Here is a 24,783-nt window from a genome sequence, read left to right on the forward strand (position 1 = left end):
GACATTCTCCGAACAATACTAGGCCTAATCCTTCAACTGTATTGTCAAGTATATTGGAGGCAAGAATATTCGACTGTGTGACCGAACCTTTATATTGTTGGAGGCCCACGTTTAAGTGACGGGGAAGTCTACCGGTCATATTCCTGTTCCGAGTTTATCGCCCGGCAGCCTTGAAGTAACGACTGCGGTGGTTTGGCGGGTCTCAGAGGTCGCTGCGAGGTCGCGACCTGGCGCATGTCTCGCCGCAAGCGAGCGTGCCCGGCTCTCGATAAGCCGAGGAATATTTCAAGGTCGTTATGCTAATGTCCGAACTTCGTGACCGCGGGTTATGGTCGATAACTTGAAACAGCAGTGAGCAGGGACTGGTTCGCCACTCGGCCCGGCAAGTAGTGGGAATAACTAGGTCCTGGAACAGTCATCACGGGAAAGTAGTGGAAGTAGCTTGGTTCTAGCACATTCGCCCGGGCGAGTAGTGAGACTAGCGTGGTCCTGGCACAGTCACCTAGGCAAGTAGTGGGAGTAGCGAGTTCCTGACACAGTCACCTGGGCAAGTAGTGGGAGCAGTGTGGTCCTGGTACATTCGCCCGGGCAAGTAGTGAAAGTAGCGAGGTCCTGACAGAGTCACCTGGGCAAGAAGTGGGAGTAGCAAAGTCGAGGTACATACGCCCGGGCAAGCAGTGGGAGCAGTGTGGTCCTAGTACATTCGCCCTGACAAGTAGTGGGAATTGTGAGGTTCTGGCACAGTCACCTGGGCAAGTAGTGGGAGTAGCGAGTTCCTGACACAGTCACCTGGGCAAGAAGTGGGAGTAGCAAAGTCGAGGTACATACGCCCGGGCAAGCAGTGGGAGCAGTGTGGTCCTAGTACATTCGCCCTGACAAGTAGTGGGAATTGTGAGGTTCTGGCACAGTCACCTGGGCAAGTAGTGGGAGTAGCGAGTTCCTGACACAGTCACCTGGGCAAGAAGTGGGAGTAGCAAAGTCGAGGTACATACGCCCGGGCAAGCAGTGGGAGCAGTGTGGTCCTAGTACATTCGCCCTGACAAGTAGTGGGAATTGTGAGGTTCTGGCACAGTCACCTGGGCAAGTAGTGGGAGTAGCGAGTTCCTGACACAGTCGCCTGGGCAAGTAGTGGGCGTAGCGAGTTCCTGACACAGTCACCTGGGCAAGTAGTGGGAGTAGCAAAGTTGAGGCACATTCACCCGGGCAAGTAGTGGGAATAGCGAGGTCTTTGTACAGAGCAGGTGACTGGCAACGAAGCCATGCAGTGTATGACTCTGTATCTGGTGCATGGTTGGCACCACACCGGAGCGGTGACCGCAGCACGGTTGTGACGCAGATGCTGGTGATGGAGGACGACAGCGCGAAGCTCGGTGTGTTGCGGCAGAAGAGACCCGGTGATCGCCAGTACGTGTTCGACTTCGTCTTCAAGGAGGAGTCTTCGCAAGTGAGAGTCCTTCCACGGGGGCGAGCACTCCTGGGTGGGAGAGAAGGACGCCATCTTGGAGTCATTTGGTTTTTGGTCAAAATGATTCAACATAGTTTATTCATGAAAAATGTGGTCTACTTATAAAGCATAATCCTTCATTTAAGGAGGAGGAATTGAAATGGAAAGACACCATCTACGTTTCAACAGTTTTTATGCCGAAACCAATTTGTTATAGTTAAAACTGTGATATTTATCTTAATTAATAGGTACTTGGTACTTAATTTAATGGCATGGCTTATTGAATATTACGGCTCATATTTAATTAATTTTTTAATAATACTTCAAATATATTAGTACTGCATGTACAATCACAAACAATCTATTAAAGTGTGATCTCTGCTTAAACAACAACAATTTTCAATCACCAATGGGAACAAATAGTTACGACCTAAAATATATTGAGTTCAATGTTCAATCATTTGTTTTCTTTATCTCGCTTAAGATGGAATTGTGAAAACTGCAGTTGGTTCACTCTTACACGAACATTTTTGGAACTGCCTACATAATCACTGCGCTATGGCATTTTGTATCACAGGCAGAAGAACAGTTTATGTGCTCACTGCTCCATGGCATGATGTATCTGAACAGCAGTACAGTCTACATGCTCACACCTCTATGGCACGATAATTGCCTGGCACGAGTACAGTCTATATGTTCTCAGCAGGAGAAGCCCACAGTACACAGTAAATAAGAGCCAGACCCGAACAGTTCCGAAGTTCTCCTAAGTTTGCAACCGCTCATGGAAAAAATATATTGTACGGATTTATATAGTTTTACGGTCATAGAGTATTTTAAATAATTCTGATCTAACCTAACGAACCTTATATTTTAGTAACGATAACCTTGTATAATATATTCTCCTTGGAGAATGTAAGAATTATTATTCATTAAATTGACCGAACATAACCTAAACTAACTTTTAACTTCGGTAAACTTCGGTAAACTTCGGAACTGTTTGGGTTGTGGTTGCGGAGTTCGTCCCTGTGAACTGTAGGCTATCCATCTCGGCAGGAGGAGGTGTACTCTGCCACGACGCGGCCCCTGGTGAGCGACGTGCTGGACGGATACAACGCCACGGTGTTCGCGTACGGCGCCACCGGCTCCGGCAAGACGCACACCATGGTGGGCGAGCCGTCCAGCCCCGGGGTGATGGTGCGTGCGCTCAACGACCTGTTCCTGTCCCTGGGCGGCAGCGAGCACCCGGACCAGTTCAAGGTAACATGGCTCTGCCTCTGCAACCAGCCCAGGGCCAGCGCATCCATATAGGCGAACTAGGCAACCGCCTAGGGCGCCAAGTAGCTGGGGGGTTGCGCAGCACGACACATAACAGCTCATATAACATGTTTAACGATTATTGAAACTAGATGAAAATGGATTTTTGTAACAGTTTGGAATGTTTATATTGATATTAGTAATTATTTAAAGTCCACGGTGACCTGTTTATGATTTGTAATAAGTAAAAACATTAAAAAAAAAAAAACACAAACCTGCTTACATTTGATTGTTGACAAAATCTTAGGCTTATGTGATGTATTTTGAGGCAAGGAAATTTTTTTTGGGGTGTCCCGCAGGGGGGAAGGGGGGGCATCAAGGTTTTTCGCCTAGGGCGCCAATTTACCTTGCACCGGCCCTGAACCAGCCACCTCCATGCGTTCGTGTGCAACAGCGTTCCAAGACATGGCGTGTTGATTATGCCACATCTGTACCCTAACAGTATTCCAAGTGCACAATAGGACACGGCCAGTCCCTTGTTTTTAGGGCACGGATTCTGGTGTCCTTTCATTGACGATCTGTTTCCCAAATTCCGCACAAGCGCAGAGCTCACTTTTTCTTTGGTTACGTCCAGATGGCAGACCCGCAGCTGGCGCCATTAAGTCTTATATATTCAATTCCGTAAAAATCGGGTAATGCCAAATGAAAATTCATGATAATGAACTAATCTGGAATACATTTTGTACACTTTAATGCTCAGAACAATAAATGATTCCAACATAAAATGTACTTCAGAAAATAAAATTAACACAATTAAATTCGTCCTTTTTGCTGCTATAGCCAGGAATTTTGCCGTAATAATAAGTAGTAATAAGTGTGTCGATGGTTGGCAAACGACCGGTAGAATGCGCTGGAAACAGTTCAAGCCTCGTGCAAGGCCACCGATTATTAAAACAGTTTCTTTCCTGTTCCTTTCCTAGGATTTGGTATGGACATGTTTTGGAATATGTCCTGGGAGTTAGGTTACAGTTGTATCCCAACAAGGCAGTGATTATTCACTATCTAAACCCAATGTCTTGGAATACCGCCCTGTTCTTCATGAGGAACGATATGAACATAAAAGTACTATAATAATTGTTTCTAGTTTTTATGCCATTAACAATGTTTTTTTTATTTAAGATTGAAAATTATGTTTCTTTAAAGAATAGATAAAATGTTAAAATTTTTCAAATAAAATAATATATAGTCTTTTAATAATATTATTATTACAATTTTAGCCATTCCTAAAATAAATAAAATTTCAACATGAATGATTTCACTATTTTAAACAGTCAATTATTGTGAGTTTCAAGCAATCCATTAAATTGATTAATTTTTTAACAACAATTTTTTTTAAATAAAAATTTAACAAAATTGATGGCATAAACACTATTGAAACCAAGATTATGTATATATTTTACTATTTCTCCTTTTTTTGTAAAAAAAATTATAAGAAGTCTATGTTTATGAAATCATTCGTAATCGTAATTATTACCCAAATGAGGTAAGGGTCTTATAATACTTGAATTTAGGAGTTAGTAAATAACTAAATAAATGAATATAACATTTTTTTTAGTAATTAATACAAAATTATATATAACATGAAGATGGAACATAAAAACTAACAGGCGTATTCCCGACAGTTGCTCTTTCAAAATGGCAGTCTTAATAGTTACTGTAGCCCTCTTTTTGACAAAAACTACTGTATGGCACAGCAGCAATACCACCTCCCACTAGATTTCATCAGCCCTCATAATTTATTATATTTGTTTATGTTCCCGAAAATGAATTTAATATACTGAAAGCCAATGACTGCATTATAGTAACTATTTGTAGCAGTCAGTCTCTATTATCTTCGGGGAATTTATTAAGTGCCATTGAAAATGAAATCAAATGGGGGGAAATGGTTATAACATGAAATTTGTCAAAAACAAGATGGTATTTATTCCGGTTGTTATATCTTCCCTGGGTGGGGGAACAGAGCCTAGATCGGTTTACGCGGAGGCGCGTGTGAATGGCGAAAGGGCAGCGTCCTCGGACGGCTGATGCAGGTGACGATGTCCTACATGGAGATCTACAACGAGAGCATCCGAGACCTGCTGAACCCCAGCTCGGGCTTCCTGGAGCTGCGCGAGGACTCCCGGGGCCGCGGCGTCCAGGTGGCGAAGCTCACGGAGGTCTCCACCACCTCCACCGACCAGGTGAGACAGCGCCTGTCGGGAACACACGGCACGGTACAACCTACAGCAAGCAACCGTGGAGGTATTACTCCATGGGCTGGGTGTATATTCTGAGTCTGAAGCTGAAGTTAACTGGTTAGCAATTGGATAGCAAAACAAACTATATAAGCTAAGATTCTATACATTTGTTTAATAGCTTGAAGAAACAGAAAGTGAATGTGGCAGCAGTTGTCAGAAAATAATGCAAATTTTGCATGTCTCTGCTAATTAATTTACGAGGTCTATGTGCCCTCAACAAACAAGACATTAGAGACTGCAACATGCAAAGACACAATTCGAGAGGTACCAACATGGTAACTGCATGGCGGAAATATCGCGAGATCGTGCTTTAGCCACTGCGAGATCTCACATTGCCATATTAAAAAGGGGCGGACGAATCTATAAATAATAGAAAAAATGCCATCATGTAGTGAATGTTTCTAAACAAATATTTTCTTTTTCGCACCTTTACCTTCATTTAAGGCACAACTTTTGAAACAACCCAATTCAATATAAATCTTAAGACTGTTAAAATTAAAATGGTTATTACTCTAAATGTGATCTTTCAATATCGCATTACTTGTAAGGTTAGGTTTCCTATGAATTTAACTAATAATATAAATGTAATTTTCGTCCTATAAAAGAAAATTTAATCAATTTGTACACCCCACAATAAAAAAAAAGATTCTTTTATCGAGTGCCCTGCAAAGGAGTGGATTCGTAGGAATTCAGTTGTAAAATTTGGTGATACAGCAATGTGACAACAGCCTTTTTCAAGACATTGAAAAGGGCTTTGTTGATATTAACAAATTTATAACTGTTTCGATAGAAGGCATACTGCATTATCCTGCAAGAAGACCGGATGGCTCGGCTGTGGCGGGAGCAGCGTCCCGGGGGGACGGCACGGGGTGGTCGGTTGCAGCGAGTACCGTGGGCGCAGGTGATGTCGCTGCTGCAGAAGGGCAACCGCAGCCGGACGATGGAGCCGACCGCAGCCAACCAGACCTCGTCGCGGTCCCACGCGCTGCTGAGCGTCACGGTGCGGCACACGGCTCCCCGTGGGGACGGCGACCACAAGGAGGCAGTGCGCCAGGGCAAGCTGTTCATGATCGACCTGGCGGGCTCGGAGCGCGCCTCGCACACCCTGGTACACCTCCCCACCTGCCCTAGGGCTTCAGTTATACTGTGAGCTTTCACCCACAATGGTTCATGTCTATGTTAACACCCTGGGCACCAATCTGTAGCATTACCAAGGGTGGCCTGCGAAAATTCGGGTGAAGCCCAAGAGTCATCTTTGAAAAGGGTGACTGTATGTAGTATGCTGCCAATATGTTGTCCTATAAGAATGCTAAAAGCAGAACACTTTAACATATACAGCATGTTTTCCATAAAACTCCGTTTTGACATTTACATTTATCAACCCCATTTTACAGTCAGATTTTTATGAACGGGAGCCCCCACAGCGAGGGGCTTCTTAATTCCAGAGGAGGCCCGGGCCCAAAATACCCCCAGGGGATCTTCGCCCTTGGGTAACAAACATGCCAAATATAATAAAGTATACATCGAATGGTTCTTGGATCAACTCATATATTGCGATTCGTGTCTGATTCTTCGTTTAGCTCTGTGTACATGGTAGATGGTGGCTCGGGGCAAGGCCCACAGTGGTCTCATGTGCCCATGGGCGTGCGCATGCCCACAGAACAGCGGCAAGCGGCTGCAGGAGGGCGCGCACATCAACCGCTCGTTGCTGGCGCTCGGCAACTGCATCAACGCTCTGTACGGCGGGGCGCGCTTCGTCAACTACCGCGACTCGAAGTTGACGCGGCTGCTGAAGGACGCGCTGAGCGGCAACTGCCGCACCGTCATGGTGGCTCATGTGAGCCCGTACACGCTGCACCGGGAGGAGAGCCGCACCACGCTCCTGTACGCCGAGCGGGCCAGCAACATCTCCAAGAAGGTCCTGTTCCTTGCTCGAATACACATCATAGTTGTCTAGTTACTTTGGTGTCGCGCTCTCCATCGGCAGGATACACCCAACAAAAGTCAGGGCCGTCTTGACATCCCTGCTGTTGTTCATTTAGTCAAAACACTTTAAGGGGCCTTACTATCTGGTCACACATGCGGAGTGTACAGCTTCTGAAGAAGTTCTGACTTCTCAACCAGCAAGGAGGATTATAAATTGTTATGGTCTGGTTTTTATTAACAGGCTCTAGTCTGTAACTATCGGTACCAAATAATTAATTTTTGCTTCCAATGGGTGACTACAACTATTGTAAATATTAAATTAGTCCACATTTGTCGACATCAAATGCCAAAAACTAAGTACTATGGTATATCAAGCCAAACTAATTTTATAAGAAGTATTGCCAATTGTGGCAACACTTTCTAAAAACTAAAATGTTTGGGTTTTATTCTCTTTAATGCTCCTTTAAAGAGTTTTCTTTCAATCAGTTATAGGTTAAAATGTATATAAACTGCTTGACTTGATACATGGAGAATTCATAGAAACACTAGGTTTGCATTTAATTTTGTGTTGCTGTGAACCAAGTTATAACAATAAACCTTGAACACTATTTTTTTATTTTGAATGCCGGATCAATCAAACCAGACTTCTGTTTTCCATGGTTTACCATAATCACTTCGGCAAGTGACGGTATTGTTCCTGGCAGCAAGGCCTGGATGACCTCGCTGTCGACAATAAGTAAAACTAAATACCTTCCTAACCCTCCCTCTCTTGCACCCACAGGACTGAGGTGAGATTCCTGGTTGACCTGAAGCTGACCCCACGAGGGGAGGGTTGCTGGGGAGTTGCCCCGAGAGTGAGAATGAGCGTGAGCGTGTGCCCGCAGGTGGAGCGCAACGTGCTGAGCGTGAGCTTCCACGTGTCGCAATACCGCGCCATCATCAGCGACCTGCGCGAGGAGGTCTCGCGTCTGCGCGCCAGGATGGGCGCCAACCCGCGCTTCGCCGACAAGCACCGCTCCGCCGAGAACCTGGCGAGGCTCAAGCAGCGCGTCGTCACCACCTTCGGCGAGCAGATGAGGCTGCGGTGAGCTGGCGACCACCCTCTCTCTCCCATCTCTCTCCGCTCAACACCACCCGCACTCCATACCCTTCCAGCCTGACAACCCTTCTCTCCCAGCATGACCACCGCTTTCCTCTCAGCACGGCCAACCATTTAAACCTCTTCCTCTCTGCACGATCGGAGCAATGGTGTGGTGGAGTGGTGGAAACAGGAACGCCTCAAAAAAATACCACTGTCTTAATTAAAGTGTCCAGTATCCTTATTGTGATGTGGAAACCCAAATTTCACTTCGCCTGGAATCGAAACAATGTAGCAGGCGATAGTGTGTAGCTGCCAGATGTACTTCGTGCCTCTTGTTTTCGGAGGTTACAATAATGTTATGTAATCCTCATAATCATTATTAGTTTGTAACATGGGGTTATCATTTAACTCCTTCATGAATGACTGTTAGAAATTTTTGGAGTTTTCAGTACCCCTAGATCATGCTGTTTCAACATCCAAACTCTTGTCGGACACGGCAATGAATGAAAGCAAGACCTCGCACTTGAAAGTGTTTGGGAAAGGAAAAGAGATCGCCTCACTGTCGGAGATGGTGTGCGTTGTTCACGGGCGCGCGCTCCAGGAGGAAGCTGATGGACCTGGACGCGCAGCTGCTGAACCTGGCAGCCGAGTCGGAGAACCAGATGCTCAACATCTCCATGTGGGAGTCCCGCCACAACAAGCTGTACCGCAGGAGGACTCCGGGGCCGCCCCACGCAGGTGAGCGCGTGGCTCGAAGCACTGCCGGCACATCATGACGTTCTCTTCACGGACTCAGTGAAAAAAATTAACTGTTGGATTGAGTTTTTAACATCTCGCAGGGAACGATGTGAGGCTACCCCTCACTCCGAGCGTCATAATATAATTTAGAAAATAACAATCATTAATCATTAAATTTATTGATCATTAAATATTGTGCACTAATGATAGTAACTATGGGTATCAGTAGACCCAATGTACAGCCTGTCGATAACTATTTGTGATCAAATAACAGTAACTTTCGTGTAATCATCTAGCAGAGAAATTTCACAGGACAAGTTTCTAGGAAAACCATGAATCCATTGTACAGATTTGGGAAAATCATTAATCGAAAGGTTAACTCCAAAGATGCATGCTCCAGAGCTACATGTATTTATGTATGGAGGTTTTCTACGGTGTATCAAACTTACAAAGACGAAGTTAACAATTTCTTGGAGGTGAGCCTAGGGGTAGATTATATTGGGAAACATGGGTGAATGTCGTGGCATTGCTGCCGGACATGTGCTGACGCCCGCGTGCTTGCCCCAGCGGCGGCCGGCGAGGACCCCCAGGACAAGGCGGAGCAGCAGGCCTGGGACGAGCTGGCGTACATCGAGAAGGAGACGGAGCGCTGCATGGCGATGAGGGAGCGGACGGAGCGGGAGCTGGAGAAGGTCCGGCAGCAGGCGGTGAAGCTGGAAGACGTGAGTCTCTCTCGCGACACGCCACCACTCGCACACAACAACCTAGTGGACCCAGTTCGTGCATCAATAAAGTGATACCTATGGGAAGAAATATTATTTACTTACTTATATAGGAACCGCTCAGTATGCATACCTGAGCGCATACATTTAATTAATCACTGCCGTGTTGTGTCAGAGCAACGATAACGAAGTCTAGGTGTGTTTCTTGCGGTGTAATAGCACATGCCAGTTAAATTTAATACGAGGAACTAGATCACTACATACAAAACTGTACTTAAAAACCACACCATACTTTTATGAGAAGAAACCAAAATTATTCGAAGGAATTGATTTTAGGTTATGTTTTCGTGTATGCATTGTCAGCTACAACTTAAGTACCTAATCAATATTTTTTCTAACGCGAAAAGTATTTCTCAACAAACAGTATGTTGTGGCAATGAAATATCTGAATTCTGCCACTGCTGTTTTTGGTTTAGACTTGACATGGGATGCCTTACATGAAAGGAGTTTAGGTGGGTTTACAATTGGAAATGAAGAATTAAGAATTAGTTGTGTACTTAACATATGATTCTTGTATACTAATGGAATGGTTTATGATTGTCTAGTTAGAGTTTTGACGGGTCGTGTGCGAACCATATGATGACTTAAGACTTAACAGAGATGGTTATATTTTATCTTTTTCCTTAAGACTCAAGTTGTGTGCCAATCAGACACAGTCGAATGTGTTGTCGGTGCGAAATAATGTTACGTTGAGAAAGCAGGTTATGATGTGGTATAAAAAAAAGTAGGAAATACCTAAATTACAAGTATCATGTCAACAAATAATAAAATACTTAAAAATATTGCACGAAAATTAAAGAAAAAACTCTAATTGAAATATTTAATTTGTTTTAAAATTTCAGAAATTGATTAATTGGATGTGTTTATGGTTAATTTAAATATATTTTCTTATTGTAAATCCATTTTTGTGGCTTGGAATGGATGGATGGGTTAGCATTAAATGACCTAGTATTTATATATTAAATTTAAATTGCCTCGATTGGGAATTGTGTATAGATTCTAGGTTATGATCTGAAATGTAATTTTTAAGTTCAATCGCAGCCATATGTCCGGTTTTTCAATAAGGTACATAAACAATTCCACCATGGATAAAAATGTTACCTTAAATTATGAATTCACAACGATTATAAACAGAAATAACCATTTAAAAATGCAGACAACACCTACGAATAAAAAAAAAATTCGACTTAAATAACATGCATTCTTTCTCGCCCGTTTTAATCGGCTGGAATTAATGGCCACTAATTCAATCATAAACTGGGTATTAGTTATAATCATGTGCTCGTCGGTTTACAGGTTAGGTTTATAGTTCTTAAGCGCTCCAGTCATAAAACCCAACATTTAGGAATTTGTCAGATGAAGACATGTTGTGATGTAGGTGAAGCCAAAAATTTCTTTTCACGTCGCCTTCATCGTATTGTTCCACCCAAAACAATTGTGGAAATGGTGCTTGACCACATATAATGATGGTTGCTATGTTATTAGATTCGCCATTTTGAAATTCGCCATTTTGAAATCTGCCATTTTGAAATCTGCCATTTTGAAATTCGCCATTTTGAAATACACCATTTTTTTAATTCGCCATTCTGGAAAATACATATTTTTTGAAATGCAACATTTGGGTAGCCACCACTTTGTAATGTATAGGCCATAGTAGCCGGTCCAGGGTTCTGGGCGGGAGGCCGCTGAGCTGGTTTGAGACGTGACGGCGGTCGTGCGAATGTCCCGGTCGCGTGCCCGGACAGGAGCTGCCGCGGCAGACCAGCTCGGAGGAGGAGCGCGAGCTGCTGGGGCTGGTGTGCCGCGTGCACGAGCTGGAAGCCGACAAGCTGGCGCTGCAGAGCGAGCGGCTCAGCAGGCAGCACGAGCTCAGGCGGCGGGACCGCGCGCTGCTGCGCTTCGACCGCCAGCGCCAGATCTGCGAGGAGATCATCACCCGCCAGCGCCGGCTCATGGAGGGTGCGTGCCGGGCCGAGTGCCTCGTTCTCACATCTCTACCGAGTACCGAGTCCGTACAACATATCGGTACTTAGAAAACCGGAATTTTGATCTTTATCGCCCTCATAATCGTCTTTGGAAGACGAATTTCGTAATATATCTGTTCTCAGCGGATGCCTGCGTAGTTTAAGGCGTGTACGTTCCCAAAATTTTGAGTCTGAAAGTCTTACGGTTCCGAAGAATTCACGGTGAATGGTAGGTCGTTGCGTATCTCAGGGGGACCAGCGGGGCGAAGGAGTGAATCTTTAGAGGTTTGCCATTTTTGAGGTTCACCACTTTTAAGGTTTGCCATTTTTTTTAATTCGCCGTTTATCAATTTCGCAACTTTTGAGATTTACCATTTTTGACATTCTCCACTTTTGAAAGTCGCCACATTTGAAATTTTCGAGTTTTGAAATTCGCTACTCTTTTTTTAATTTTCCACCTTTAAAATTTTCCACCTTTGAAATAGGTACTCTGCTTTTGAAATACGTAGTTTTTGAAATAAATAGCTTTTTTAAATCAGTGCTTTTGAAATTCATCGCTTTTGAAATACGTCACTTTTGAATTTTGATAGCCACCACTTTGAAATCCACCTAATTTTGTTTCACCGTTCCAGTTTCCATTTTATGAATTTCGGAAGATGTTAACTTGGATCACAAAATAAAATCTTTAAAAATCTAACCTGATTTCCAAGCAGATATGGGATGATCCCGTGCTACAATGCCACAAGCCATGGCCAATTCATTCCCCTGACCCTGTGGCGAAGCCAATGTGATGTATAGACATGTAAACTTAACTTTACCTGTACCTCCTGCTGTGGCTGTTGCTTCGTTAAGGTCAGTGTTTGCTAGTTCATTCCGTAGCAAAGCTCTAGTTGCGAACTTTGGCGGTCCTGGGGGAGGGGCAATGGACGCATCCCTCCCCCCTTACTTTTTCGCAAAAAAAAAAACTATAACTAAAACAATAATGGAGTGATATAAAAATTAATGTACTCCAGACAACACCTGACACACACTGGGCTACAGTTCTCGTAGCACACCCCGGCTGACCGTGGGCCAGAAGCTGTCAACATGAATAGATGCAGTCCAAGCCAAGCGCGACTTAGCCAAATAATGAAAAATCCTGAGACAGTTGTTTCGAGCACTTGCCGCTAGGGAATTTTCGACACCCTTGCCTGAGTTGTTAGTGTAGAGCTGTCCGGTATCAGTCTCTAGTGAATTTGTTATAGGTCACAGCCGATGGGAAGCCTTCTTTTCACAGACGAGAGAGCCAAATGCCCGATCGTGCATCTTCGGTTTTTTTTTTTTTTGTTCATTGTAAAAGGTTAGGTTAGCTACATTATAAATACTTTAAAACATTGTGGACGGTTGATTTGGTTAGGATAGCTACATTAAAGATACTGTGAAATCATGTAAATGGTTTCCTAGCGCTGGATAGCTACATATTAAAAAGTTATTTGCTAAGCAACCCGTAAATGATTTTACAGTATTTTTAATGTAGCTATACTTACACCTAATATAACCAACCATCCACAATGTTTTAAGTATTTATAATGTAGCTAACCTATCCTAATCGACCGCAAAATTTCATGCCACACCGGTTTATACAATGAGATAGAACGGGGGGGGAAAAAGCGAGCTTGAACTTCGGGGAACTTCGGGTGTGGCTCTCTCGTCTGTTAACTGAAGGCTTCCCGTTTGCTGTAGGTCACAGCCGACGGCTGGTGTTGGTAGCTGACGTGGAGTGGACATGTGTTGTTGCCGCAGAAGGCTCGGTCGCAGTGACGCCGGACCTCCAGCAGCTGTACAGGCTGTACCAGACGGAGCTGCAAGCCACCGCCTACACAGGCCTCTCTCCCACCGCGCAGGTAGGCGAGAACAACAACCCTGAACTTCCCTTTTTTACATCCGTGTGCCCTACCTTGCTGCCGTGTAAACCTGAAATCGGCTACCAAAAGAAAGGAACGTCATTCAATGACCATCCTGCTCTTATTAAAAATAAATGCGATAATAATTTGTATCAGGGTGCCTACAGGTCGCAAATATCACAAAATAGTACCTAACGAAATTGTGACTGTGCTGTAAGTCATGAAACATTTCCACCAGTCTTACATTAACTTGCGTTTTTTTTTAAATGCCTTACATCAAATTAATGTCAAACATTAAATGTAAATATTTTGAGACTATTTACTTAAATCATCTGTGAAAAGGCTTTATCTTTTTAACATAATCGGCTTGTTTGTACTGGCAGTTTGGACTGGTAGTTTGGACTGGCAAGACGCAGTTCCCACACACTGCAGTTCCGACTGTTTAGTTCCGACTCATGAGTCCAAACAGACAGTTCGGACTGATCGTTTGTGTGGGCCTTAAATCGTACATATATATTTTGCCATGTTTAATTTTGCTTGTTATGTGTAAAATGTCCCTGTGATGTGACAATCTTATCAGTCATTATAAAAAAGTCTTGGAATTGGTTGATCTGATATTTGCAGACACTCTGGACCTTGTTGGCTAACATATATTTGTGTTCACTGTTGCAGTTGTCCCCGTACAGCAGTAACACCGCTGAAAGCAACAAAGACAAACTGCCACCCATAAGCCATCAGTGAGTATCAAGATAACGTAAAAACATTTTTTTTTTAACAGATGTACGTAAAAGATACTTATGTTAAAAATCCTCAATAATATTTTCCAACCATGTGCAATTACAAACACTGCAGTACAAAAAAATATTGGACAAAAATGGTGCAAAAAAATCAGAAATCAAGCTAAATGAAGTGACGTGGTTGTAACATCTCAACTAGCAACGGCGCTGGACATCGAGACGCCCGGCTGTTCACTTTTGTGGAGGCCCTCCCCCCAAAAATACGAAAAATTTAATCTCTCTAACAACATTATCAGCCCAAAATGTATTTTAAATTTCGACAATTGTATTGCGTATTTATTCTACGATTTTTGGATATTCTTTCCTGATAAATTATTCTCAGGTCAGTTCTGCAATCAAATTTTCAGTTAGGATCGCGTCACTATACATTGTAATAAAATCTTTGAATATTTTTCTTCTAATATGGAATTGACTTTAAATGCTCAAGATAGTCGTGGAAGGGCTTGAGATGCCTGAGTACTGTGTAATGATATTTTTGGATGGGGAAAGGGGAAAATATATGTTGTTGAACGTGAAGAAGCAGTGCTGCAGTACTTCACAGACGTATAAGCTGAAAATTGTAATTATCGATATGTAGGTAATTTGTTATGAGAAATTGTCAAACCAGGGTTCGTTTGAGGAGTAATTTTATTTAAATCTGCCCTAATCAGTGCTAGTGTTGCAGAGAGGAGCAGATGTTCCAGCGGTCGCTCCGGCTGACCGGAGGGGGTCGCCTCAACCGCACCGACAGTGACGTCAGCCTCAGCACGCCTAGCAGGTGAGGGGCCCCTCAGCCACACCCAGCAGCATGTGTGGCACCTGTGGTTCACACCCCGCTACTCACCACACACCACCGAGTGTTCCCACCGCACGTCTGCTGCAGTGGTGGTGGTAGTCCAGTCATCTGGTGCTCATAAGGGGGTTTAACCTGGAAAGTGGTCCGGGAGTTTTGAAAATTGGTATTTTTGACGTGACGTCTAATAAATCGATGAACGTCGGCTGCACGCACAAAAAAGTGTCCCTTTGTGCACATTGTCCCGTTACGCTGTTTCCCGTTACACTCTTTGTACGCTTGCGCCGCATCTATCTCTCTTCCACTCAATTGGAACAACCATCGATTTGACTTTTTCGAGGCACATTAAACTTGAAACACTCCCATTCGTTTCCTACTTTTCCTATCATCGTCCTATCCTTAACGGAATAACACAGATTGGAAGAAGTTAAACAGCAAACATGTATAAAAGTTATAGTTGAAATGATCTCTTCGTTAAAGTAATAAACATATTTGAATTAATGAGTGCAAATAAAAGTAAATTTATCAATTAAATTGTAGATTTCATTTAACTCCTTCTTTGTATCCATACAAAATAGTGATAATTCAATAAAAATGATTCAATTTTATTCATAATAGTATGCAATCATTTCAGCAATGTTTTGTTATGACGTTGTCACGTTAAACTATCGTCCGTAAACCGACTTTACAGACAACCAATTTTTTTATAAATTTTGACGTGCTCTTCTCGAATTTTCACTTTGCCACCACGTACCATCACTGGGCTACGAATGTTTACTTCAACTGGAATCTTAAAGTTGGGTCCTGTGTTTATTCAAGTCATACTATGAAATAGATAATACATTTTTGCACAAGCTGCAGAAGATTTAAAAAAAAAACTCTTGGGTGCAAGCCAGCAATAGATATTAGGAGTGAAGCTTTAAAACTTCAGAAACCTACTTTGGAGGTTAACACTTGGAGGTTCTCGATCGTGACAAACATGGCGAACCAAAACCATTGATCGCCCTACTCCGGAGCATTTACTTTCCGTTACCTTCAATGAGCAACCAACTCGTCTTGATCTGCTGGATGTAAGGAAGTTCAGCTTCAAAAAATCCAAGATGGTGGGTGTAAGTGCCAGCCAGAGATTAGGAAAGGATACAAATTGATTAATTAGCAATCAGACGTCAATCCTCCCCCACCCCTCAGACCTTTTTTTTTATGATTTTCATAAACCAGTATGGCGGATGTTTGTATTTGTATCAGCTGTTCCAGCCTGCTCTTATTAACGACTGGAGTTAAGCTGTTCGGAAGAAAATTAGATCGTGTTATCACTGGTCTATATGTTTATATATCGTTGGCTTAGTGGAAAAAGTTGGTAAGTTCACTTTTTTTTTGTGAAAATGAGTTAACTTCACAGATGAAGTTGTAAGGGCAATATCTTTGCCAAGAAAACGTTTGGAAGTCCAAATAATGAATGATTGTGGACGTTTTCTTCTAGCTTTATTTCGGCAAGTCCATTATAACGCTATTCTAGGCAAGCAAAACTTGCTAACAGTCTTTTTTCCAGAAATTTGACATACCGACTTTTTCCACTAAGCCCACGATATATGTATTAAAAGAACTAAAACGAAACTTCATAATGCAAATGTAACGATACGAGTTGACATATTTCTCCAATTTAACCTTCCATAATTGCACAGCTGATACATGCTGGTATGTTGGTACATGTAGTACACACCCTAGCCCCTGGCGTGTTGCAGCCCCGGGGACTCTGAGCGGAGCTGGTCACCTCTGCCCCCGGTGGTGGCGGACAGAGCGCAGCACGGGCGCGGCCCCGCGCTGACGCCAGCGGCCGTGGAGTTCCCCGCTCTGGCCGCCAGGCGGCACTCGCTGCGTCTCGCCCCCGACAGGTGAGCGCCGGGGGAAGCCCACGACGTACGTTCCGTATTGCACAGACCCGAACAAGCCCGAGTATCTACCTTCGGCCAATTCCTAAACGACCATTAAAATGATTTTGACAGTATTTTTAATGTAGCTATACCAACCTAACACAACCACCCATCCACAATTTTGTAAAGTAATAAAAAAAAAATATCCCGTAGCTGGCCGAAGGTAGATACTCGGGCTTGTTCGGGTCTGTGCAATACAGAATGTACATCGTAGGCTTCTCGAGCGCAGAGGTTAGACACGTGGGGGAGACACTCTGATCGCCGAGACTGTAGTAGTTCTGGGCCCACCCGCTAGATAGCAGCTTTCATAATATATTACTAACATAGCTACATAGCTAAATTGATTGTAAGAAGTACCTAATGCTTGAGCTATTACCAGGCAAACAAACCAGTGAAATGAAGTCACTTTATTTTGGAAGCCGCATATTTTGTGGCGTGGTGTTCTAGAAATACTGCATCTCCTACTTATTTGTATAGTACATGGAATTTTTTTTATCACAAAATCATGTAGTTAATTTTTTCATGGCTTAAATCTCTACTTGCTAAGCAAATAGACATCAAGTATTTAAATTATCATTTTAAGCTAACAAACTTTGGATTTGATCCTCTTGCTCTAGGGTTTGTTTTTTTGCTGGTAGCTGTGACCAACTCAACAGGCCTTTTATTCACACAAAAAAAATAAATGGTGTGATGAAATTCAACCCAGGTTACCGGTGGAACATTCATAAAAGGTACAAAACTAAAATGAGTTCTAAACCTACGTCAAGCTGGTCAGTTCTGAAGGTTCTAAGGCCATGTCGCAAACATGTCCTTATCAAACTCTGCAATCTCACTCTGGCTTTCTTGGTCGTCATAGCGGTAACAAAGTCTGAGTTTACAAGGTACACATTTTTGGGAAATCACATAAATTATCTTAGGTAATTTTTATTTATAATGTAATTTCCCAAAAATGTGTACCTCATAAACCCAAAGTTTGTTACTGCTATGACGACCAAGATGGTTGCCAAAGAGGAAGTGAGGGTGTGCAGTCTCTCCCAGTGAAGCTCGCTGTAATTTTGGAGTCCTCCCCCGTCCCAAAAGGCAACATGTGAGCTTCACCTCACGCATCGTTTAGGTTATTTCATTTTATTGCCATTACTAATATTCAAGAGCTATTTCTGGAAATATTACGTCATGATATTTCTCTTGAATTTTAAAAAACCCATAAGATATATAACAAGAGACCGGAAAAATTCGTGGATTCAGTTTGTGATAGACTAGAATCCAAAAATTTTTGCCTTTTTACTGCATCAGTGATTGGGCCACAGTTTACCTGAATGACACTTGGCCAATTAAGAACCTTAAACAAAAGAAGTATCGAATCACTAGCGTCCCAGTTAACAGGTGTCACGAGTCAGTAGCCAATGAGAAGGTGTAATTTTCCCGCGTGCATAGAGGATCATGGAGTGTATCCTACAGGTCATTGAACTCGCGAATTTTTCCGGTCTCCATATATAACCGACCTAGCATGTGAGGACGAACCTTAAGCCTGTGTGCACAACCATGTGGTAGAGAAACCCTTACCCGTGTGTTCTGCTATTCCCCGGTTGGCAGCCGTGGTAGCGTATCGAGCTTCCAGAGGGGAGACCACGTGACCAGGCTGCCGCGGCCGGAGCCCAGGAGCAGGTTGGTACCACTGCACCGCAGTAACTCACGAGGGTGTATGTCGGGTGCCTGCACTGTTGGCTCAGAGGTTAACACTGGGATTACAATACACACGAGAAACGCAAGACCCGAATGTTCAATAACGACATTTTCAAATCCCAATTTATAGACTACGCAGCAGGCAACGCAAGTATCGCCCAGCTTTCGAACTTCTTATGTTACCACCTTCCATTTTTGAAGGGAAGTGTTTCGGAACCTTTGAAAGACGCATACATCATGTGCATACAAGGCCACAATATTGTAAGAGAATAAATAAATGATAGAAACTTAGGGGTTGGGTAACCTAAGTAGTTTATAATAATGTATTTCCTCACATTATAGCCCGACACACCTTATACACAGGGGTGGCCGGAATTGTATTTCCAAGTATTCAATATCTAATGCTGTTTCATACACGTCTTACTGTAAGTATGTATTTCATGTGAACACTGCTGTGTGTTTCGAAACGAAATTTTAAAACAATTGACTTTAAAAGAAAATATTAAAAACAATAATCAACCAACATTATTTTTTATTTTTATTTTCTTTTCTCAAGCATATTGATTGTGCAAATTTCTGTGTGTAAATGTTGGAGTTGTAAAAATCTACTGTGCCCTGAGATTTTAGCACGACAGTCAATTTTCTTTTAAAATTCGTAATACAGAGGGCTTACTCCACAAAATCCTGGCTACGGCCCTGCTGGGGCCGAGTCCAAGTGCGCTGCTGTTTGTTTGCAATTGGGGCAGATGATGTGTTGCCTCGAGTGACGGAGTTGCCTTGCTTTGCCACAGCATGCAGCTGGAGAGGACCTCTAGCGACGACAACTTGTCTCTGAAGGCAGAAGGACGGAAGGTGAGCTCACAACATAACCTATGTGCTGTGCCACGACACGGGACATAACGTTCGCGCTAGCTCTTTCCAAAAATGGACTTTGATAGCGTAAAAGTTTTAAATCATATTCGAGGTTATCAGTTAAAACTTTATTTAGGTATCCTCCAAACTTACTATCAAATGTAGTTTGATACGAGAATTTTACAGTGTGACAGGGCCTTTGGCAAAACATTTTTTGATAGCTATACAATTTTTTTTTCTTCTAAAAATAAACCCTCATTGCTTTAAATTTTTAATATAAGTGAAAAATTTTTTTTAGCTAAATGATTTAATATTCCATTATTTATGTTAAAAATATTATTCTAGTGTCACCCCAAGCCCATGGTTTGCCTGTGTTGATGTCATAGTGCTGAACTGGATAAAAATAATGTTTGTAGGAACCAGAGACTGTTCAGGGTTCGATTCCCGGCATGGTTAATGTGGTGCACGTAGCCAGGAGTTTGGGTTTCCTCGGAGTGACCTCCCGTTCCCCCACGACCCATCCAACCTGCCAGAGCTTCACCAACATTACTCCCTCGTACACAGCTCTGCTACTAACCCATTGGCGGTTCCAAGGGGGGGCCCCAGGGGCAATTGCCCCCCCCCTCCCTAACCAGTTGTCTGCTACATTAATATTGCCCACAAAAATGATTGTTTCTGAAACCAATAAAATATTTTAATATAATTAATGAATTTCTTGTAGAATAATAAAATCTGGTGGTTGGATGTTATGTGTAGTGTGAGTAGATTAAATACAAAATTTAGTAATTTTAAGACATTTTTTTCTCTGGCTATTCTGAAATCCTGGAGTGCCCCCTCCGAGATGAAACTCTGGATCCGCCACTGTACTAACCTGGTAAGCTGGTGGAAGCTGGATGCACCTCGGCCAATCACGGGCTCTCCCGGGTTGCCTGAGGAGTCCCAGAGACGTGGGGGACTTGGATAAGCACTGTGTGATACTCTTAAGATGGGGACTCCTCTGAGTCAGCCACAGGTCAGCCGAATGAGTTAAGAGGTGATTGGTGGCAACAGTGCTGGGATAGGTAGCTTCAGCCTCCAGGTCCAGATGAAGTTGTGTATCCATTTCCCAGTGGCACCTGGGAGCTCTTACCTATCGGTGACAATTCTAGCCCATAACGGGGCAGATGCCCCAAACCTAGCATGTTGAACAACATTGTGGCTTAATCACCTCCTCACGCGGCTATTTGATGAAAGGGACAGAGGGTGTTAAATACCTGGGGCCTGAGCACACTGATTTGGGGGAAGGGCGATATTTAGAGATATTATTTAAGGCATGAGTGTACCCTGACAGTTGGACAAAATTTCAAGTATATTAAGATTATAATTCATAGGAAATTAAATTAAGTTACCCAGTATGCACAGTCACACTTATGGTAAAGCTTGCAGTCTTGTCTAAAAATGTGTTTTTTTTTTTTTTTTTTAATTTTACATGAAGAAATGGGAATGAAACTTGATAATGCCCCCAGGCCCTTAATTCCTCTTTATGACCTTAGCCCCTCATCGTATTTAATGACTTCGCTGTCCAAGAGACTTACATCTGTAGGATTTTTGTCATTCTTACTACACGATGAATAGTAGTTGTGTTATATCCCACTAATGTGGTGGTAGCTGTTGTTCGTACAGAACTATTAATTTAAAAAAAAAGGTAAAGTACATTTTGAATTATTAACTTGATGACTGTGCTCGGCTTGTTCGCAGGCAAGAACCAGAAGCAGATGGCGCCAGTGAGGAAAGGCGTGATTCCTCGGCCGGATATGTCGTATGAAGCTGTGTTGTCGCCATTGTTGTCTAAATTAGTGCCGTCTTAAACTCGTGTCTTATAAATGTATTTTTCTAAATCTTGTCTTTGTTTATTTCATTTCTGTACAATTAAAAAAAAAAAAATTGCATCATGCCTGAGAATCAGGTTCCTCTCTAAAGGAAAGAATTTGAAAACGAAGTACACCATCTTGGTTTCAGTGTTATGTGTCATTAATACTCAAGCTGGCCTTCTCTGCAAAATTCTGAGTGTGCATTTGCAAAATAATGTGAAGGTGTGCTCAGCAGGGCGTATAACAACCAAAATGTCGATGACTACCTTTACGAGATGCCTAAACATAACATATTTGAGTGAAATTCCTGAAGTAAATAGTGTCTAGCTTTGACATATATATTGCCCTTTGAAACCATTGACTATTTGTGTTGAATTTCTTATTGGGGATGCGTAGAACTGCAATCATGCTACTAAAAAACACTATGTTAAAGTCTTAATGTGTTATCTTTACCTTGATGAAGACAACATTTAAATATTAATGTAGAAAATTGTAATGGCTTGAAAATTTTTGAAACCAATATGGCGTCCTTCGTTTCCTGTCTAAGCCTTAGCTCCCTATATAAACCATTTCATGGAAAACTAATTGCTAAGTAAATAAAATATCCCCTTCTGTTACCAAAATGCCACTCACCTCTGCTCTCAATAACCACTCTGCCATGCCTCTGCTATATAAATAAAATAAATCCAAAACTATCAAAAAAAATAGTAGCAGAGTTCTCATTCATGTTAAAGAGTATGAAATGAGGATTAATAATAAAAAAGATACCTGAAATTTACCATATATATATATATATATATATATATATATATATATATATATATATATATATATATATATATATATATATATATATATATATATATATATATATATAAATTTAGCTTACTGATACTTCCGTTCCAATCATGGCTGTCATGTCAAATAAGGCCTTCTTTTGAGCAAAGAATTTACAAATTACACTAAAATACGCATAAAATATATGCATGTAACAATATACACATTATACCGGCGTTCATTAACCTTGCAGCAAGAGTGCGTAAAAATTAATGCATGATATGTTTTGACATCCTCTTAGCTTGATAGTTTGGCTTTATGAATCACAAAACTTCTTTCTCTGTGGAAATAAACAAATAGTTTGTTAGGAAGAAAATAGAATTTGCGGAACCAAGAATTTTTGTAGTCGAAAATGAATTTTCAGCGGAAAATGAATGGATCTCATGAAGTTGACATATCTCTGCGCGTCAAGAGCTGTTCCGTATCTCGTCTTCGTCGCGTGCCTGGTTATCTTAAGCTGTCTTCTCTCGCTTCTGAGGCATTTGTGGTGCTGCCTGTTATCCTGTTCTGCCTGTTATTCCGGCGTTTCAATTACGTTTTTATTTTCAAGCCCATTTGTCTTTGACTCCGTGTGATCTCGTTCGTAACTGTTTTGTCATAGCAAACCCTGCTGTGTTCGTCTTTGCTGTCGTCGTTGTGTTGTTCACACTACCTGTTTACCTTCGTTGTTGTGTTTTTCTGTTCGTTGTGTTGTACATTGTTGTTGTCTGTCTGCTGTCTCATCGTTGTTAGCGCACTGTGTTCTGCTGTGCTGTTATTTTTTCCATGACTAAATTCCTTCCACAGAATTCACTGTTACGTCTGATGTCTAGTTCGACAGCACATACATTAGGATATCCTACACTAGCAGCAGCCTTACTAAATATCAAAAAATTAAATAATAATAATAACTGACAGGCGAACTTGTCGAGCTACACGCAGCCATTCTGAAAAAAGCGCGTACCAAACTTTAAGATGCGCAAGCTACAGAGAAATAAATTAAAGTTATTAATAAGATTTGACATTACCTCCCGAAGCACAGGCGTGTCGCAGACGACAGCAAATTCGCAAATTACAGAAAATCATGATCGTCAAAAACTACGAGTGCCAAAGCTATACAAAAAAAAAGCTATGACTATAAAGGCACGCTGGCAGAAAGTGCCTCAAATAGCAATGGCGAAAGAAAGTTAAATTCGGCACACAAACACCCAAGACATAGACTATTGCCATTACGAAACACACTTAGATTTTATAAGGCAAACACGTCCGTCTTGTAACACAGCCCTAATAAACGAATGAATGATGAACCAGGCTTCAGACTGGACGAATAAGAGATATATCCATGAAATTTTGTGAAATATACTTTCTGTTGAAATGCGACACTAACCAGCATATCCGCGATAGAACGGACCCCTGTCCATCGCTTCACTTTTTTTACCTGGCGCCGTTTGAAGGTCACGTGGACTCTGAAAGTGAACAGGGAAAAAAACTTTTTTTGCTGGAATGTTTGTGTTTCCTTAACTGTTACAACTACAAGTTTGTTGAAGATAGTTCTAACTTCAATAATTATGATTTACTAACTGGTTTGCCAAAAGAAAAGCAGTTTGGGTTGGTTTCGATATTACAAAAAACGTTTGTTTTCGTAACTATTCTAAATATAGTTGTACAATAGTGCCACCTGCTGAAACCATCGTTGCTACGGGATTGGTTTTCTTAAGGTGACGGAAGTTTCGCAACATATTTCAAACTTTTGTTTTCCAAGTCATATATATGTATGTGGTACTCCTGTGAATTTTGTTGCTGAAATCCTAGCGCCTTGACTGTGTCAATATTTTAAAGACAGATGTACGTTCTGTTTTATGAAATTATTTTCTGGGGAGGTGGGTGTTGAATCCACATGGGTGGGTTTATTCTGATTCTAGATATGTTCTCTCGTTACGTATATTTCTTAAAAACATATGTATATTTGTTATTTTAAAATTTTGTTAATGGTCTTATATGGTTTTTTTAAATGGGGATAGACTCAAGTTATTCACAACTATAATTATTCTGTTCTCTGTTGCAGTATTATTTTTTTAGAAACAATATTCCTCTAAATTTATGGTAATATTTTCAAATGGGTATTGCAGCGGTGAGGGTTAGGGTTCCATCCGATGGATTTATGAATGTTTCCTGAACTGTTTGAGAAATATATCCTTTACATACATTATCATCTGATCTCATCGTTTGTAAATGGTCTTAGTTTATTCAAGGAGCAATGGGGTGCGAATTTATACAATTGCAAGGGTGATTATGTTTTCTGAACTGTTGCCATTTTATTTTAATATTAGGTATAGATATCCTCCTCTCTATTAAACCTTAATCCATTTATTTTTTCCCCAACTTTCTGGATTGTATTGTGTTTGTGAATATTGAATAGGTGTATTATATGTTTCTCATTGCTCTTATTATGTATCATTATAAGTTTCAATTATATTTTTAGCATGAATAATATCATCCTCTTTTTTGTCGCTAGTTATTGTTTCTGAGCTGTTCCATCTTTTTTAAAAACAAATATATACTTTAAATTAATCGCTGTAAAATTATCCTTTTTGAAAAGTTAAAGGAAATGATGAGTTGGAAATAGCTGAAGACATCCTGGTTCAAAAAGAGCTGCACTTATTCGGTAAGCGGTCGTGTGAGATCGTCAGGGGAGGTTGAGAGATTAGTTTCG

General features: G+C 41.7%; 1 protein-coding gene across 3 annotated transcripts in view; it reads left to right on the top strand.

The window, feature by feature from the left end:
* Nucleotides 1–21,281, top strand: part of LOC134541098 (kinesin-like protein KIF19) — a 33,011-nt gene extending 11,730 nt beyond the window's left edge. For 2 of the 3 annotated variants that reach the window (XM_063384260.1, XM_063384261.1), the window contains exons 3-18: nucleotides 1,337–1,444; nucleotides 2,498–2,701; nucleotides 4,789–4,938; nucleotides 5,897–6,103; nucleotides 6,656–6,913; nucleotides 7,806–8,005; nucleotides 8,604–8,740; nucleotides 9,308–9,462; nucleotides 11,268–11,481; nucleotides 13,269–13,369; nucleotides 14,042–14,106; nucleotides 14,831–14,923; nucleotides 16,681–16,830; nucleotides 18,463–18,534; nucleotides 19,344–19,404; nucleotides 21,142–21,281. In XM_063384260.1, the coding sequence (XP_063240330.1) occupies nucleotides 1,337–1,444; nucleotides 2,498–2,701; nucleotides 4,789–4,938; nucleotides 5,897–6,103; nucleotides 6,656–6,913; nucleotides 7,806–8,005; nucleotides 8,604–8,740; nucleotides 9,308–9,462; nucleotides 11,268–11,481; nucleotides 13,269–13,369; nucleotides 14,042–14,106; nucleotides 14,831–14,923; nucleotides 16,681–16,830; nucleotides 18,463–18,534; nucleotides 19,344–19,404; nucleotides 21,142–21,171 (2,205 nt within the window). In that variant the 3' untranslated portion in view covers nucleotides 21,172–21,281. The remainder of the gene's footprint in view (nucleotides 1–1,336; nucleotides 1,445–2,497; nucleotides 2,702–4,788; nucleotides 4,939–5,896; nucleotides 6,104–6,655; nucleotides 6,914–7,805; nucleotides 8,006–8,603; nucleotides 8,741–9,307; nucleotides 9,463–11,267; nucleotides 11,482–13,268; nucleotides 13,370–14,041; nucleotides 14,107–14,830; nucleotides 14,924–16,680; nucleotides 16,831–18,462; nucleotides 18,535–19,343; nucleotides 19,405–21,141) is intronic. The other variant, XM_063384262.1, reaches the window with a different exon arrangement.
* The last annotated feature ends 3,502 nt before the right edge of the window (nucleotides 21,282–24,783 follow it).

Source organism: Bacillus rossius, chromosome 18 (assembly GCF_032445375.1).
Source record: "Bacillus rossius redtenbacheri isolate Brsri chromosome 18, Brsri_v3, whole genome shotgun sequence".
NCBI classification, from domain to species: domain Eukaryota; kingdom Metazoa; phylum Arthropoda; class Insecta; order Phasmatodea; family Bacillidae; genus Bacillus; species Bacillus rossius.